This window comes from Schistocerca piceifrons, chromosome 4, assembly GCF_021461385.2.
Source record: "Schistocerca piceifrons isolate TAMUIC-IGC-003096 chromosome 4, iqSchPice1.1, whole genome shotgun sequence".
In the NCBI taxonomy this organism is placed as follows: domain Eukaryota; kingdom Metazoa; phylum Arthropoda; class Insecta; order Orthoptera; family Acrididae; genus Schistocerca; species Schistocerca piceifrons.
In genome coordinates this window covers 55,653,950-55,672,680 of record NC_060141.1, presented here as the reverse complement: position 1 = coordinate 55,672,680, position 18,731 = coordinate 55,653,950, and the positions used below count along the sequence as shown (strand labels likewise).

The 18,731-nt window shown below is 44.1% G+C and overlaps 1 protein-coding gene across 1 annotated transcript in view; it reads right to left on the bottom strand.

Annotated features, from left to right (window-relative positions):
• Nucleotides 1-18,731, bottom strand: part of LOC124795589 (LIM/homeobox protein Lhx9-like) — a 353,505-nt gene that overhangs the window by 9,740 nt on the left and 325,034 nt on the right. Inside the window, exon 6 of the mRNA XM_047259660.1 lies at nt 9,586-9,899. Within this exon, the coding sequence (XP_047115616.1) occupies nt 9,586-9,899 (314 nt within the window). The remainder of the gene's footprint in view (nt 1-9,585; nt 9,900-18,731) is intronic.

Here is an 18,731-nt window from a genome sequence, read left to right as displayed (position 1 = left end):
CGGGCACCAATTTAGTATTGGAGGGCTGCGTGGAGGTTAAAAATTGCAGAGGGAGACCAAGAGATGAATACACTAAGCAGATTCAGAAGGATGTAGGTTGCAGTAGGTACTGGGAGATGAAGAAGCTTGCACAGGATAGAGTAGCATGGAGAGCTGCATCAAACCAGTCTCAGGACTGAAGACCACAACAACAACAAGAAGAGGAATGAGCTCTTCTGTACCTTTGACATTACGAAACACGTCTCTTCCACTCCAAGTTATTTGCTTTCCACATTTTGATAGGTGATAGAATGAACAAAAACGAGAAAAAAAGGGTGCAGTAAATATCATCTCTAAATCATCTTGTGGTGCAGTTCTTCTTGTTGTCTCCGTGCTTGCTAAGAAAATGGGATGAGGAGTTCCGCCTTATGCAAGACACCTTTTTTCTTTTGTTTCACCCATACATGTTTCAGCACTTTTGTGCTATCATCAGTGGGTTCTATTTTTATTTTTAATATGTTAACAACAAATTTACAGTTAACAACAAATTTACAGTTAAAAATAAAAATAGAACCCACTGTTATAGCACAAAAGTGCTGAAACATGTACGGGTGAAACAAAAGAAAAAAGGTGTCTTGCATAAGGCGGAACTCCTGATCCCATCATCTCTAAATTTCGTATCTTGAGAACTATGAGCACCTGTTCATCTTCGCTACTGTGAAACACTTCCCTCTACTGAGCAACAGCTTTTAGGTTATGCATTTGAGCATCAATGTTTATTAGACCGTTCTTTCTTCCTTTGAATCATAATACCTTCTCCCCAAATATGGAAAATAATGGGTTTGTTTCGCCGTATCGAAGATAAACAAGTGCTCATAGCTCTTGTGAAGTGTATTTTAGAGGCCGTGTTTACTAGACTTGTTTGCTTCTATCGATCGTTCTTGCCATATCCCTCAGTAATGGCCTTTCCTTCTGGGAGACCCAGTATACGAGGGTTGGAACTTTAATAGTGGAAACTATGTATTTACAGCTCGTACAAAATAGATGTGTGTTTCAAAGTAGTCACCAGCATTGAGGATAACCCGTTGCCAGCGATGTGGAAGTTGTAGAATGCTCTTAGCAGTGCCAGTTGTGTTGACAGTTCGAGCGGGGCGGTCTATTGCCCGATAATTTGTAGCAGTTCTGAAGCGAATGCCGTGAAGTGTTTCCTTCATTTTAGAAATGGAGTTAAAGAATTCAATATTCCGACATATCGTGCCAAGAGTGTGCCCAAAATACCATATTTCAGGCATTACTTCTTACCACGGGCAACACAGTGGCCAACGGCCTTCACTTAACTACTGAGAGCAGCGGCTTTTGCATAGTACTGTCGGTGCTAGCAGACAAGCAACGCTGCAGGAAATAACCGTAGAAATCAATGTGGGATGTGCGACGACCGTATTCGTCAGGGCAGTACGTAAAATTTGGTGTTAATGAGTTACAGCAGCAGACAACTGTGCCTCTGCTAACAGCACTACATCGTCTGCAGCGGCTCTGCTGGGCTCGTGGCCGTTCTGGCTGGTCCCTAGAAAGCTGTAAAACCGTGGCTGCTCAAATGGGTTCCAATTTCCATGGACCCAAGTTGGGAACAAGGCACTGTGGAAGCTGGTGGTGGCTCCATAATGGTGTGGGCCGTGTTTGCACGGAATGGACTGGGTCGTCTGGTCCAACTGAACCGACCATTGACGGGAAATGGTTATGTTCGATTACATGAAGACCATTTTCACCCATTCATGGACTTCATCTTCCCAAACAAAGATGTCGCGTCACAGGTCCACAGCTGTTCGCGACTGGTTCGAAGAACATTCTGGACAATTCGAGCGAATGGTTTTGCCACCCGGATCACCCGACATGAATCGCATCTAACATTTATGGAACATAATTGAGAAGTCAGTTCGTGCACAATATCCTGGACTCGGCAACATATTCGCAATTATGGACGACCGTAAAGGCGGTATGAGTCAGTATTTCTACAGGGGCATCCAACGACTTGTTGAGTCCACGCCACGTCCAGCAGAAAAAGGCTGGGCACGGTATTGTGAGATACCCCATGACTTTTCTCATGTCAGTGTATTTACACATTCGTTTTTCCCTCGTCCGATTTGCGAGTGGGATAGGAAAGGGTTTTACCAGCAGCAATACAACGTCCACTGCGTCATGCACCATACATGACCTGCAGAATATGTATGTCGTTGTAGAGTTAGATATAGATGATGCACAGGTCTCTCTCTTATTATTCTAAATGTATGGTGGTCTAGACTTACTACTATGGCTATTCATAAATTTTTAATTATCACCCCCAGAAAATAGAGTTACATAACTAATTTCTTGTTTATTTGGAGGTACACATGGTAATCCCCGCATTACACTACTGCAGCACGTCGCCAGAGAATCAATACAAGAGAGTGCAGCCGATTGGAAAGATGTACCAGCGTGCGGTAATTTGTGCATATGAACGGGAACAAAGCTGCATGATCCATCCTGAATTGGTAGAGGAGAACAGCTACTGTCGTTGTTGTGTTGTTGTTGTGGTCTTCAGCCCAGAGACTGGTTTGATGAAGCTCTCCATGCTACCCTATCCTGTGCAAGTTTCTTCATCTTCCAGTATCTACTGCAGCCTACTTCCTTCTGAATCTGCTTAGTGTATTCATCTCTTGGTCTCCCTCTACGATTTTTACCCTCCACGCTGCCCTCCAATACTAAATTGGAGATCCCTTCATGCCTCAGAATATGTCCTACCACCCGATCTCTTCTTCTAGTCAAGTTGTGCCACAAATTTCTCTTCTCTCCAATTCTATTCAATACCTCCTCTTTAGTTATGTGATCAACCCATCTAACCTTCAGCATTCTTCTGTAGCACCACATTTCGAAAGCTTCTATTCTCTTCTTGTCTAAACTATTTATCGTCCACGTTTCACTTCCACACATGGCTACACTACATACAAATACTTTCAGAAACGACTTCGTGACATTTAAATCTAAACTCGATGTTAACAAATTTTTCTTCAGAAACGCTTTCCTTATCATTGCCAGTCTACATTTTATATCCGAACTGCAACTATGCCCCATCATACGTCAGTGTCGTAAAGTGGCGCAGTCGTTTCCAGTTTGTGGTCAGACAACTATGAATGACGAAGATCGAAGTGGAAGACCATCTCTCTGTGGAGAATCGGGAGCCGGCTGAGAAGTAGAGGGCCTAGTGTTCGGAGGCGGGCGTTCCACAATAGGGTGTTAGTGTAAAAAGGGAAAATCAGTCATGGGTCACTGTCCAACAATTGTACGACATTTTGAGCATGACAGATGTTGGATCGCGTGATAACTCATAGCCATTTAAAAATCCTGGTCAACAGAAGCAGCAGCGATGTTTTTAGACCGTGCAAGATCAATTTATATACCTTCTGTAGGCAGAATCAGGACCACGAGACGTTTTGTCGTCAAAATAATTCTCTTTGAATTTGTGGTAAAGACTATGGAGCCAAACCGCTTAGGTCATCGGTCCCTAGGCTTGCGCACTACTTAATCTAACTTAAACTAATTTATCCTGAGGACAACACACACACCCATGCCCGAGGGAGGACTCGAACCTCCGACGGGGGGAGCCGCCGAGCCGTGACAAGACGCCTCAGACCGCACGGCTACCTCGCGCGGCAATAATTCTCTGTTCGCCTCCACTCCACTTATAGAGGGGATTTCACAACGTCTATTACAGTCTTCCATGAGCTGTAGAAGATACTTAGTAGGTAAATTCTTCATGAGAAACCCATGCTTGGAAATGTCTTGTCTTGGCACAAAATTGGTTTTAATGTCGGATCACTTAGACGGCTGTGTGACTGATTTTCAGCGTAGACAAGTGCTTTATACGTTAGTTAAAGTGACATACTTAAGTGAAACTGTGACACAGTTTCAACTTAGACAGGTGACTTACATGACAGTTAACAATACAAAGGCCGGCCGTAGTGGCCGAGCGGTTCTAGGCGCTACAGTCTGGAGCCGCGCGACCGCTACGGTCGCAGGTTCGAATCCTGCCTCGGGCATGGATGTGTGTGGTGTCCTTAGGTTAGTTAGGTTTAAGTACTTCTAAGTTCTAGGGGACTGATGACCTCAGAAGTTAAGTCCCATAGTGCTCAGAGCCATTTGAATAATACAAAGAAGTGATTATGCTAATATCGTTGTGATAGAATGATGGTGCTAATGAGAAAGAATCAACTTTACAATGGAGGATAAAAAAATCTTTGCAGTCGTGGGTTCACAAAGAACAGCAGGCGGCGTAAAGTACTGGATTGGGACAGCGGGGGGTGGGGGGAGGGCTAGGGGTAGGCATTCTTATAGAGGGGGAATAAGACTGTCACTCTGGTCCCAACAACGAATCAACATCGTTCACATGTGTTAGAAATGCAACATAGAACTACAGAAATCAGTCACTTAATGGTGAACTGTATACTACACCCTCTTTCTTCTTAGCTCACACAGCTCCTTTAAGGAAATTCGTTCATCGGAGGTATTATAATTAGAGTTATATACCGTCCTTTACCTCTCCCAAGACTGCTATTTAATATTCACATGAACGACAGCGAAAACAATATAGCCTACATTAACGTACTTGTGTACCGGTTAATGTGGAAGCTGAAGAGCCATGGACGAAGTAGAAGAAACCTTAAGAGTAGGTGAAAAGATAAAGAGGAAACAACAAAACGGTTAATGTACAGGAGTCCCAATTGTAGTAACCATTGTTACTTCGGACCATAAAAACAGAAATTTGATACACACAAAAATCGCGGAAGATACAGTACAATACGTAGGTTATATAGCTGCATTAAAATGTTCTATTTTAAAAGACACAACAGTAGACGGTACCAGCAAAGAATATTTAATGGTACCTACATGTTCTAAGAGATTTCCTTCAGATAGAACTGTAGAAGAGAGGAATAGAAATGGTTCAAATGGCTCTGAGCACTATGGGACTTAACATCTGAGGTCATCAGTCCCCTAGAACTTAGAACTACTTAAACCTAACTAACCTAAGGACATCACACACATCCATGCCCGAGGCAGGATTCGAACCTGCGACCGTAGCGGTCGCGCGGTTCCAGACTGAAGCGCCGAGAACCGCTCGGCCACAGAGAGGAATAGTATAAGAAGACAATTACGTCATTATAAAGACAGTCGGTTTTGGTTCAAGTAGGTATGCAAAATACAGTTGAAGAGAGTGAGCAATTTTATAACGGTTAATAAATGTTAGCCTTGTGCTGTCAAATAGTGCAGGCCGTTATAGCGGTGAAAAAATAAAAATAAAAAATTAACAAATTTCCGCTTAACAAACGGACAAAATATTATCATATAACTTTCACCATCATTTTATAGTCTACCTTTCAGTAATTCCTCGTATTTGTTCGTAAAATAAATGTGTCTGTTCAGATTTCCGATCACCCATTGGTAAAGAGAGCAGATTACATCGTCATGATTAATCATTCCATTAATAATCATCCCGTTGGATGTATATAGTAACCACGTTACCACTGTTACCATGGGAATACCCTCAAAGTGTTGTGACAAGAGATTCTGCAGGCGTCGTAGACAGCTGCTACAACAACTTCATAAATGAGTTTGTCGCTAATGACGCCACACCTCACCTTGATGTGGGAAGACGCTGAAAATTACCGTCCACGATGGTGTTCAGATTTCCAACATCTGACAGTTGCGATTGTTGTTGACTACTCGATCGGCACCGTTCAACTCCCCGAAGAATGTTCTGCGTTTCATTTACCTTCCGATATGTCTGTTGTTCTGATGCAGCAAGGGTGGAAGAAACAGATCGACGAAATTCAGTGTGTCGCATTTCACTGACAACGAGATTTTATCCAGTGTTCTGCCTTTACATAACCGTCTCTAGTATTCTTGAACAGAAGTCATAGTATTCTCGTTGGAATAACTACAGACGATTGTCAGGTGAACGCACTCTTCGTGTGTAACTAGCTGAGGCCTAACAGTGCAGAATAACACTAATACAACTAAATGATTCACTCCTCTCTAACTCACTATCAGAACTGTAAGACTCATAAGCCAATCTCTTTGCACATAACTACGCAGTTAGTGTGGAATTGTAGTGTCCAGCACAGAAAATTTCGTACGCTTCACATACCTAAATTTGTGAAAAATATTAGAGTGAAGTTCACATTTATAACCTATTTTTCCTTCAAACGTTACACACTACCATCTCTTAAAGTGAGCCTGTTCTGCTGCAAAAACCCCGCATAAAGCGAGATAAACGAAAGTAACTACCTTAATACATTCACCTCCATAACTAAGTTAAGTGACTGATAATCAGCGAACAATATCAGGCACGGCGATAATGTGTTTTCTGTATGGTGCCTAGGTAGCTAGGTATCAGGTGTCACAGTGAAAACCAGGCATTAGTCATTGGTGGCACTTTCCGTGTGTAGATACCCCACACTTGCAGCAGACAGAACATGAGTATTGATGGCATGGCAGTACGAATCTTGCAAGAACTCCCCATACTGTAGGTCAGGCCGTCCAGCGTAACTTGGACAATGCCTTCCACTGATGGAAAATTGCCCCTTCGCAGGTGAGAAACAACTCATAGTGGCTGGATTAATGCTGCAGTTCTTCGCTCTGCAGGTCCCAAAACATTGACAGTAAAATTTACGTCCGGGGAGCGAGCTGACCACTATAGAAGCTTGCTCTCATGTTTCAAATTCTCGTGCTCTAGGTCATCGCCAAGTCATCCACTATCATCATTGCTCACATGGAATGCAGATCCTCACAGACCATGAAAAAGACGCACATACGACTCCCAGATATCATTCCTGTAGACCTCAGCCGTCGCAGTACCTCTGGAGATGTATGTGCTCTTATCATCACAGAGATCTAGATAAGATCAGTAGCACCGCTAATTACGTCCATTTCCACAAGACTGGCAGCACTGCGTAGTATCCCAGGGATGCACCTGACAAAATGAAAGACAGTACAACTTCCCAGCCGGTCGGTGTGACCGAGCTGTTCGAGGCGCTTCAGTCGGGAACCGCGTTGCTGCTACGGTCGCAGGTTCGAATCCTGCCTCGGGCTCGGATGTGTGTGATGTCGTTAGATTTAAGTAGTTCTAAGTCTAAGGGACTGATGACCTCAGATGTTAAGTCCCATAGTGCTTACAGCCATTTGATTTACAACTTCCCAGTCAAATACGCGACTCAGCCATGACCCAATCAGCAACCCATTGTACAGAGACCTTTACACGGACAGCACCTCATCACATTTTTCGAGCTAAGTGGAGCCTCTGAAGAGAGGAGTTCATCTTGCAGCTTACCGATATTACAGGGCAGGCTCTTGTACTCGACAGTACTCACGCTAACATGAGATCTTTAGGGGGAAATATTGCGTTGGTTGAAAGTTTTATGACATTTGTGGCAAGATTATAATCCTGCCGCTATGGGTTGATGCATGTAATGGACCTTCCCAGTACAGGTGTGGAGTATTTTATCCTTACTATATTCTTTTTTATGGTGTGACAACTTCCAGTCCACCTAGGGCTACGTGTGGTCGATATTTAATCTGCTCGTAAGGAACTTCGTAGAAAAATGTTTCTGCTCCGCCATACAGCTTCCAAATTACTCGAACGCTGTATGCCAAATGCACGCAACGCGCAGTCACAATCACTACACCTAAGATTTCTTTCCACACTGTTTGTTCGCTGTAAACTAACACTAATAAGTCTTGTTCTGCCTTGACCGATACTCACAAGGGGAGGCCGCCAATTGTGAAATTCGGATTCGATTCATACTGCGCATAATAAAAGCTCATGGCCAGAGGAGTAATGTGGCAAAGCACCAAGATGCACTTCTCAGCCGTTGTCGAGAAAATTGACAGTTGAAAGAAACCGTTGCGGTCAAATACTCTCTACGATTAATAATTTTCGAGAGAGTCCTGGCGCAGCGGTAAGCGCTCGGGTTCGTTGTCTGAAGGTCGCCGGATCGAATCCCGCGCCATGCAACTTTTTTTTATTATTAATTTTTTGTAATTCAAATATATATATATATATATATATATATATATATATATATATATATATATACATATATATATATATGAATTGCTTATGCATGTTCGTGAAGGCGGATCGCTCTCCAATTGTACCGCCTCCATTTTTCCGTTTGTTTAACAGGGTGTACCAAAGCTCTCCCGTCCGCACTGATTTTCGACGATGTTATAAGTTGCCCTAGGGACCGCATCTACCTTCTTTCGAAGTTAGCAGGCAACTACACTGTTATGCGGCGGCTCGTTTCGGCCCATTCAACATCTGTCCTTCAAGTGTGTAACGAGCGAGTAACGGAGTTTATATTTCATACCTGCCACAGCAAATTTGTGTCCGTGGGGTCTCTATTCTAATTCGAACGTTTGACTTACGCTATACGTATTCGTTTCGGAATATCGTTTCTACGTCTTTCGTGAACTATACGTGGTTAACATTATGAAGACAATTAATAACATTTGTGAAATACAACTTTGTTTGCGGAGAACATAATGATGTTCGAAGTCGCCAGTTTTTCCACGACAAACGACTTTCAGCAACTTGTTATATGCATAATTGTTGCAGCCGGGAATTTTATATATATATATATATATATATATATATATATATATATATATATATATATATATATATATATATATATGAATTACAAAAAGCAAATACTAAATTAAAAAATTTGCATGGCGCGAGATTCGAACCGGCGACTTTCGGATTACAACCCGAGCGCTTACCGCTGCACCACAACGCTGTAGAAAACAATCTATCGTAGAGAGTATTTCATCGCAACGGTTTCTTTTAACTGTCGATTTTCTCGACAGCGGCTGAGAAGTGCATCTTGGTGCTTTGCCACATTACACCTCTGGCCATGAGGTTTTATTATGCGCAGTATGAATCGAATCTGAATTTCACAATTGGCGGCCTCCCCTTGTCAGTGTTTTTCCGCGTTCATCTGCCACATTTTAGTTCGCACAATGTCACTCCGTTTTCTCGGAGGTAGCCGACGGATATGAATTAATTAACAATGACCTATATGTAGGATAGTCAGAAACAGTCTGAAAAGCGTGTAAGGATGTTACAGAGCAGATTGTGCTGAGAAATGATTACACCGTTTCCGGGTTAATTAGCATTGAAATTAGCCAATCAGGCATGGCGCGAAAACGTGTTCTTAGTTTGGTTTCCTAAAACCGAACAAGATACCTATAGAAAAACTGGACATGGGACGTTAGTGAGGATAGAACCCGAGCCAAATGCTGAACAGCCTCATCCGCTATCGTCTAAGCAGTGAGAACAACTGACACGAACTGTATCACAGGGGCTGCTTAAACTGGCCCGCATAACGGCCTGATTGGCTAACTCCAATACTAATTAGCTCGGAAACGGCACAACGCGTCGAATTTGTTTCTTAACAATTATTTCACAGGACAACCTCGCCTGGAACATCCTTACAAGGTTTTCCGATTGTTTTTGACCAGCCTCTGTATCAATAGAGATATAAATAAAAGTGACTTCTTTTAATTTCGTACCTGGAGGACTCGCTTCGACAGCCCCGTCTTCTGCGCGAGCTGCTTAAGATCTTTGGCGTCCGGGTTCTGGTTGATGGCGAAGTAGGACTTCATGGTGCGCAGCTGGTGGTGCTTGAACGAGGTGCGCATGCGCTTGGTGCGCTGCTGCTGCTGCTGCTGGCCGGCCGGGTTCCCCGGTGACGTCACCGACGAGTCGTACCCCAGGGACTCCATGGACGAGGACAGCTCCGAGGGGTGCAGCATCTCTGCAACACAGCACCAGCGCGGCCTGTAGCGCGTCCCAAGTGTGACGTTGGGGCGGCGTGCATGCCTATCTGGTGCGAGAGCGCCGCCATCAGCGAGGGATGCGGGGGGAGCACTCCAGCATTCGTCAGGGAAACAGGGAGAGTGGTACAGTGACCAGTGTGGCTCTGCTAAGATTGCTTCTGAAGACCGAAATATTTTATGTTACTTTCATCGACGTCTTTCAAATATAGAAATTCTTCCAATCCATATGTAGCATACAGCAAACCAGGTCTTAACAGTATTGGTTAAAAACAGTCTTGGTTGCAATTTTATTTTTTTCAACTACGAGTTTCGCCTTACTTAGGCATCTTCAGGTTGATCTTAATTTGATATTTCTTACTCGCTCCTGTGAACGGGAGGCGTTATGCAGATCTTGGAGTCACTCGCGTCCTTCTAGAAAAGTTTTCACTGAGTTTAACGAAGGCTATGTTGGCCTGATGTATTCGACGATGCCCTTTGGCTACACTGTCTAAAGGATCGTTTTAAGAAATACCAAATTAAGATCAACCTGAAGATGCCTAAATAAGGCGAAACGCGTAGTTGAAAAATATAAAAAGAAACTAAAATTGCAACCAATACTCTTTCAAATATTAAGATGTTTGAAAATTCCTGGCAGACAAAAACAATATGTGGACCCAAGACTCCAACTTGGGACCTTCCCCTTTTGCAAACAAGTTTTCTCCCAGTGATGATGATGATGATGATGATGTTTCAGATTGTGGGGCGCACAACTGTGCGGTTATCAGCGCCCGTACAAGTTCCCAAACTTTACTCAGTCCAATCTCGCCATTTTATGAATGATGAAACGATGAGGATAATACAAACACCCAGGCATCTCGAGGCAGGTGAAAATCCCTGACCCCGCCGGGAATGGAACCCGGGACCCCGTGCTCGGGAAGCGAGAACGCGACCGCGAGACCGCGAGCTAAGGACTGTTCTCTCGACTGAGCTATCCTAGGACGACTCAGGACCCGCTCCAAAAGCTTTACTTCCGCCAGTACTTCATCTCCTCCCTTCCAAATCTTCTACGTACCTTGTGGAACCAGCACTCCTAGAAGAAAGGATACTATGGCGACATGGCTTGATTACAGCCTAGGTGACTGTTTCCAGAACGAATTTTCACTTTGCAGTGGAGTGTGTCCAAACTCAAACTTTCTAGAAGATTAACAGTGAGCAGCGGCCATAAATCGAAACCGGGACCTTTGCCTTTCGTAAGCAAGTGCCCTACCGACTGAACTTTTCAAGTACGACATACAAACCACCCTCGCAAATTCACTTCCGCCAGTACCTCTCTCCTACCTTCCCAAGAGCACTTGCCTGTGAGGAACAAAGGTCTCAGTTTCGAGTGTCGGTACGGCACAAGGTTTCAATTTGCCAAAAAGTTTCCAAGCAGCATACACTCCGCTACAGAGTGTTGGCTGTAGTATAGTCTCGTACTCAGTGGTGACGTTATGGACCAATGTGGGATTTATACAGCGTACTTCCGTAAGAGCGTGCAAAAATGTAGCGGGGCATAGAGGATGCTCCACTAAACAATTTGAGGTAGAGAGCCTGGGGTTGGAGAAGCCAGGTTAAGGAGATAACAGGAATAAAATTACATTACTGTGTACTTTTTTATTTATACTAGTTACAGTTAAGTGCAAATACCATCAACGACACAATGAGCGCACCATTTGTACCGAATCTTACAAAATGTGCTGAAACTGACGGCCATCAATCTCAATGCAAGCATGACATCGGCGAACAAGATTCTGACGCATCATGACAAATAATTCTGGTGTGTTTCGAATCACATCACACGCAGCTACAATTCTGGCAAATAACTCCATTTCCGTATCCACTGTGGTCTCATACACAAGTGACTTTAGGTATCCCCAAATGAAATAATAAAGTGGGTTCTGGCCAGGCGATCTCGCACGCCATGGAATAGGACATCCTCGTCCAATCCAGCGACCAGGAAATACAGCACTGAGATCGTTGCGGGCGTCCACACTGAAGTGAGGCGGTGCACCGTCATCTTGTATCCACGTCCTCTCAAGAGTAGCCAAGGGTATGTCCTCCAACAACTCAGGCAGAACTCTTTGCACGAACCGTAGTAATCAGGCTCCTCCTCTTTGCTTCCTTGCAGGAAATAAAGAACATCCATTTACATAAACAGCTCAGTACGTGTGAACTTGTATCCACGTTGGTTGTAAATAAGCTGGAAAACAGTAGTGCTAGCCAGAGCGGTAGGCACGTTTACTTCCATATGTCCTTAAGCTGGCTTCTCCGACCTCAGGTTCACTACCTCAGATTGTTCAGTAGAGCATTCTCTATGGCCTGTTACATCTTTGCACATTCTTACGGAAACATCCCGTATACTGGACGGGCAATATAACGCATCACTGGCTGTGAGGTACCCCTAAAACGTACCCCAGAAAACACACCACCTTGTTTTATAGCTACACGAGGCAAAGAGAGTTGAAGGTGTCTATGTTCTTTATTATTCCTTCTCTGGAAAGGAGAATACGGTCTATCAAAGATTAGCGGTAACGTTAAAGTCCGCATTATTCTTGAGCACTTGCCAAAACTAATTGGTGTGGAGGTTAGGGGAGGGGGCGGGAGGAGGCGGAGCGGAGAATACATAAAAGCACGAGGAATTTTGAAACATGTTTACTGGAAGACAAAGCGAATACATTGATGAAATAGAATTGACAATTCCGACAGCTAAATATTAAATTTGTAAAGATAACAGAACTAATAAAACGTTAAGTTTTACGACGAATTGTATAGTATTACTTGTAGACCGCCGGCCGTTGTGGCCCAGCGGTTCTAGGAGCTTCAGTCTGGAACCGCGCTGCAGCTACAGTAGCAGGTTCGAATCCTGCCTCGGGAATGGATGTGTGTGATGTACGTAGGTTAGTTAGGTTTAAGTAGTTCTAAGTCTAGGGGACTGATGACCTCAGATGTTAAGTCCCATAGTGCTTGGAGCCACTTGAACCATTTTAACATGTACACCATCCATAAAAACATGACGTTGAGATAAGGCTCAATTTAGAATTACGGCCGGTCAAAGTAAAAAAAAAATAATAATAAAAATGGTTCAAATGGCTCTGAGCTCTATAGGACTTAACTTCCAGGGTCATCAGTCCCCTAGAACTTAGAACTATTTAAACCTAACTAACCTACGGACATCACACACATCCATGTCCGAGGCAGGATTCGAACCTGCGACCATAGCGCCCGCATCTCGTGGTCGTGCGGTGGCGTTCTCGCTTCACACGCCCGAGTTCCCGGGTTCGATTCCCGGCGGGGTCAGGAATTTTCTCTGCCTCGTGATGGCTGGGTGTTGTGTGCTGTCCTTAGGTTAGTTAGGTTTAAGTAGTTCTAAGTTCTAGGGGACTTATGACCACAGCAGTTGAGTCCCATAGTGCTCAGAGCCATTTTAACCATTTGCGACCGTAGCGGTCGCGCGGTTCCAGACTGTAGCGCCGAGAGCCGCTCGGCCACCGTGGCCGGCGGCCAAAATCAGTTACAGAACTGCGAACTGATCGAGGTCACGTATTCACAGTACAGGTAGCGTGATATGTTAACAAACTGATTAAAATACATGTGCTGTTGTACTACTCTTTCTCAAAACGTCGTATGACTAAAACAATGTTCTCCGTTATTAACCAAGGCAGAAAAAAGTTCTGCGTAAACACAATTTACGTTTCTCCTCTGTCCGTATGGCATTACTACGTTTCGGTTAAATGAACTCAAAATTTATTTGAACTGCGCTGGAAACAGTCCTGGAAAAGTAAAAAGTAAATAAATAAATATCGTGAGACACAGTGAAAATGGAAACAAAATAAAGATGGACGCTCTCTAGGGGTTCTTATAAGCAGCTTTTCAATGAGCTGCAAATAATTTAATTCTTAAAACCATGACTACATCTATTACACATGCTACTCATTTCGTATGTAATACAAAACTGAAATTACTCTGGTTAAAAAAGTGTCTCCAAAATAAAAAAAAGCACGAAATTGGTCGCTTGCTTGACAGATGAAAACATCGAAACAGTTGTTCATCGTTCTGATTCTCTTTAGCGGTTACTTTTATTCAAGGAAGCGAAAATATTAGGTGGAAGTGTAGCTAACGTCACACTAACATTGACATCACTAATGCCCACTTCATCCAGCACTAGGTTCTACCTAGGTCTTATTAACCCGTAGTGTTGTACGTGAACAGTCACACACACACCTGTGTGGATAGGGCTAATGGCGAAGTGTCAGCTGATGTGGATCTCGTGCAACGGTTCACTGAACAGCGGAAAAACGATGTCGTGCCGAGGTTCGCCGCAAAGACGACAGCATTTTTCCGTACGTGCATAGGCTCCTACTCTGCGTGTTGTGTTGTGTGTTTTGGTGATTACGTGTTACAGGTTTCTTCGTTTTGTGAATACATTTTCACATAGACGAAGGCGCCTGGGGCAAAAATGGATCATAATAAATACATCATATCTCTGTAACAAGCTACCGGCGACAGCCAGTCCTATGTATCAAAATATTCAAAACAACGTCCCAAAAATTTTTTCAGTGGAAACTGGGTTTTGCCGTCTATAGTCTAGGGAGCACATAATACTGACGTAAAATTATAGTAACGAATCTGTGATTGGATGATTATGAATAACAAATTCCCAACAATTTATGGTCAGATGTAACATAGAATACGTAAATCCGTTGCATCTTTGTATCATTATCAGCTAATATAAGTCAACTCTATGAGAATCAGGAAAATAGAAAAGAGTGTGATAGTAGAAGGAATTCACAGAGGAATAATCCGGCACACAGTTTTAATCTGCCAGGAAGTTTCAATCTTCAAATGGCTCAAATGGCTCTAAGCACTATGGGACTTAACATCTGAGGTCATCAGTCCCCTAGACTTAGAACTAACTAAACCTAACTAACCTAAGGACATCACACACATCCATGCCCGAGGCAGGATTCGAACCTGCGACCGTAGAGCCAGCTTGGTTCCGGACTGAAGCGCCTAGAACCGCTCGGCCAAGCAATAATCTGTCTGGTAAACATATTTTACTTTTGTGTGTGGGCGAAAGAAGGGTCGTCATAGGTGTGTTATAGGTTTAATTGTTCACAGCTGTTCTTAGTTGCAGAAACTGGAAGTGAAGGTCACCTAGATAGGTCTACCTTCGACTCCATCGCGCCCGATGGAATTGTATTGGGAACTTGCTGTTCATGTTGTATAACAATGACACGACAGGTAACATCACTTGTAGCTTCTAACATTTCGTAATTGGTGCAGTCATCTATAATGAGACTTCCACGTGATGCAAAGACTGGAAACTTGCTTGAAATGTTCATACACGTAAGACTGCGATCTGCCCATTGTAATGGTACTTGAATTACGTAACCATTACGGCACCTCACCTCAACCTCTCGGTACCAGAAATATTCTACTGTGTTTCTGTAAAATAGTTAACATATTTCTGTGACAGCATTCAGATCTGATTTCATTAATGTAGAGGTACTTCGATACATCGATATGTATATATTGCAATGATATTGTTCTTATGTGTATTCTTGCTTTTGTCACTATGATCATTGACGTACTTGTAACTCTGATTTTTGGGCGCGTAAGCGGTTATTAGAGAGTCAAGCTTTGGTCGTCATGTTAAAAAGACGCAAATTGTAGTCAGTTTATGAACTGTGAACTGTAACAGTGAGGAAGATGTTTTCAAGTATGTTTTGTATTGTGAAGTGATGTTTTGGAACGAGCTGCGTGATATATTACAACATAAGGATTAAAGAAGAAGTGTGACTTACATTCGGAGTGATGATTACTTTTTTACATCAACATTGTCCTAACTTGCAAAGGTTTAAACTTCAATAATGGTTTGTGAAGCGCATCTATAAAACTTTTGAATATCGCAGAATAACACCTGGGACTCTTTGCATCCGAGCTTTAGATTTTCGACGATTGAGCCATGAGTTCACAACGAGACCAGCGTGGGAAACACGAAAAGATGAGTGCCTAGTTTATCCACTATTTCAAGAAATGACTTTATTAACTGTGCTCTAATGACACCCGCTACATAATATAACTTTGTTGTTATCCGAAAATCCAATATTTAGCACCGTGAGCAACACTACAATCATAATTAATTTTTAACCTTTGTTGTGGTAGGGTTGTTAGACCATTTAACTTCAGCATTTTTCTGTAGCACTGCTTTCCTAAAACTTCTGTTCTCTTCTTGTCTGAACTGTTGATCGTCCACCTTCCACTTTAGGGCATGGCTACACTCCAGACAAATACCTTCAGAGAAGACCTCCTAAAACTTAAGATTTATATTCCATGTTGACAAATTTCTATTTTCGAGAAAAACTTTTCTTGCTGTTGCGAATTAGCATTTCTTGCGCTCTCTCTAACAAAATTCCATTTCATCTGAAAAGTTGAAAGTTTTAATATCTTCTCCAATATTAATTCCCTTTCGAGCTGGCCAGGGTGGCCGACCGGTTCTAGGTGCTACGGTCTGGAACCGCGCGACCGCTACGGTCGCAAGTTCGAATCCTGCCTCGGGAATGGATATGTGTGATGTCCTTAGGTTAGTTAGGTTTAATTAGTTCTAAGTTCTAGGGGACTGATGAACTCAGAAGTTAGGTCCCATAATGCTTAGAGCCATTCGAACCAATTCCCTATGGAAATTTCTCCTTGGGTTCTTTACTGCTTCGTAAACGCACAGATTGAGTAATATTGAGGACAGGCTACAACCCTGTATCACTTCCTTCTCAAGTATTGCATGTCTTTCCTGTACTTCTACTGTTGCAACCACGGTCTGGTTTCTGGACAAGTTGTACATAACTTTTCGCTCTCTAGATTCTCTAAAAGCTGTGGATTACTAGTCGGTACCTGTATTTCACCCCTGCTATCTTGATTATTCCAGAGTGTATTCCGAAAAATAAAAATGGGTCTGAGAACTGTGGGACTTAACATCTTAGGTCATCAGTCCCCTAGACTTAGAACTACTTAAACCCAACTAACCTAAGGACATCACACACATCCATGCCCGAGGCAGGATTCGAACCTGCGACCGTAGCAGTCGCGCGGTTCCGGACTGAAGCGCCTAGTGTATTCCAGTCAACGTCGTTAGAAGCTACGCAATTGCAACGTGAAGAATCCCTAACACGCAGTACGATGTTATGTATCCTCTGCCACAAACTTTACAGTGGTTTGCAGACTATGAGTCTAGATGTACTCGAGGCCGTTTAAGCGCCCTGTCCGGCAGTGTGTTTATTACGCACGCGGCACCTGCAGCGCTCGGGCATCCTTTTGCGGAGGGCAATAAAATCGCGCCAGTGAGGCCGACTGGCGCCAGTTGCTATCAAGCCGTGCGAGCCGTCCGGAGATAAGCCCGCGGGCTAAATGAGCGCCGGCAGCGTAATTGCTGTGCAAATTGCCCGTGGCTGTGTGCGCGCGCGGCCCGGATCTGCTGGCTGCCCGAGAGCGTCGCGATACGGCAGGGGAAGGGAAGGGGGGGGAGGGGGAGGAGAAGGTGGAGGCCGTGCCGGACAAACAGGTTCCGCGGGTGGGGGCGGGGCGGGGGCGGCGCTCCGCCATGCTGCCGCCGCTGGTCCAATCAATGCGCCAGTCATCCGTCAGTGTCGTGCAAACTGCAAAAAGCGCAGCATCAGCAGCTGCCGCCGCCGGGGTCCCGCGTTTCCTCCACTGCCAGACCCGCGCGCCTAAATTCCTCTCCGTTGTCACACATCTAGGTGTGTCCCACGTCCATTCGATGAAATTTCCATTGAGCAAAATCTGATTTCGATGTTTTCTATATCTACATTTATACTCCGCAAGCCACCCAACGGTGTGTGGCGGAGGGCACTTTGCGTGCCACTGTCATTACCTCCCTTTCCTGTTTCGGCCGCGTATGGTTCGCGGGAAGAACGACTGCCGGAAAGCCTCCGTGCGCGCTCGAATCTCTCTAATTTTACATTAGTGATCTCCTCGGGAAATATAAGTAGGGGGAAGCAATACATTCGATACCTCGTCCAGAAACACACCCTCTCGAAACCTGGACAGCAAGCTACACTGCGATGCAGAGCCCCTCTCTTGCAGAGTCTGCCACTTGAGTTTGCGAAACTTCTCCGTAACGCTATCACGCTTACCAAATAACCGCCGGCCAGTGTGGCCGTGCGGTTCTAAGCGATTCAGTCCGGAACCGCGTGACCGCTACGGTCGCAGGTTCGAATCCTGCCTCGGGCATGGATGTGTGTGATGTCCATAGGTTAGTTAGGTTTAACTAGTTCTAAGTTCTAGGGGACTGATGACCTCAGAAGTTAAGTTCCATAGTGCTCAGAGCCATTTGAACCATTTGAACCAAATAACCCTGTGACGAAACGCGCCGCTCTTCTATATCTCCTCTGTCAACCCGACCTGGTACGGATCCCACACTGATGAGCAATACTCAAGTATAGATGGAACGAGCGTCTTGTAAGCCACCTCCTTTGTTGATGGACTACATTTTCTAAGGACTGGTTGAAATGGCTCTTAGCACTATGTGACTTAACTTCTCAGGTCATCAGTCGCCTAGAACTTAGAACTAATTAAACCTAACTAACCTAAGGATATCACACACATCCATGCCCGAGGCAGGATTCGAACCTGCGACCGTAGCAGTCGCTCGGTTCCAGACTGTAGCGCCTAGAACCGCACGGCCACTCCGGCCGCCTCGCTATCCATATAACGATACAGTAAAGGATCTTTCTTTCTATGTATTCGAAATACATTACATCTGTCTATGTTAAGGGTCAGTTGCCACTCCCTGCACCAAGTGTCTATCCGCTGCAGATTTTCCTGCATCTCGCTGCAATTTTCTAATG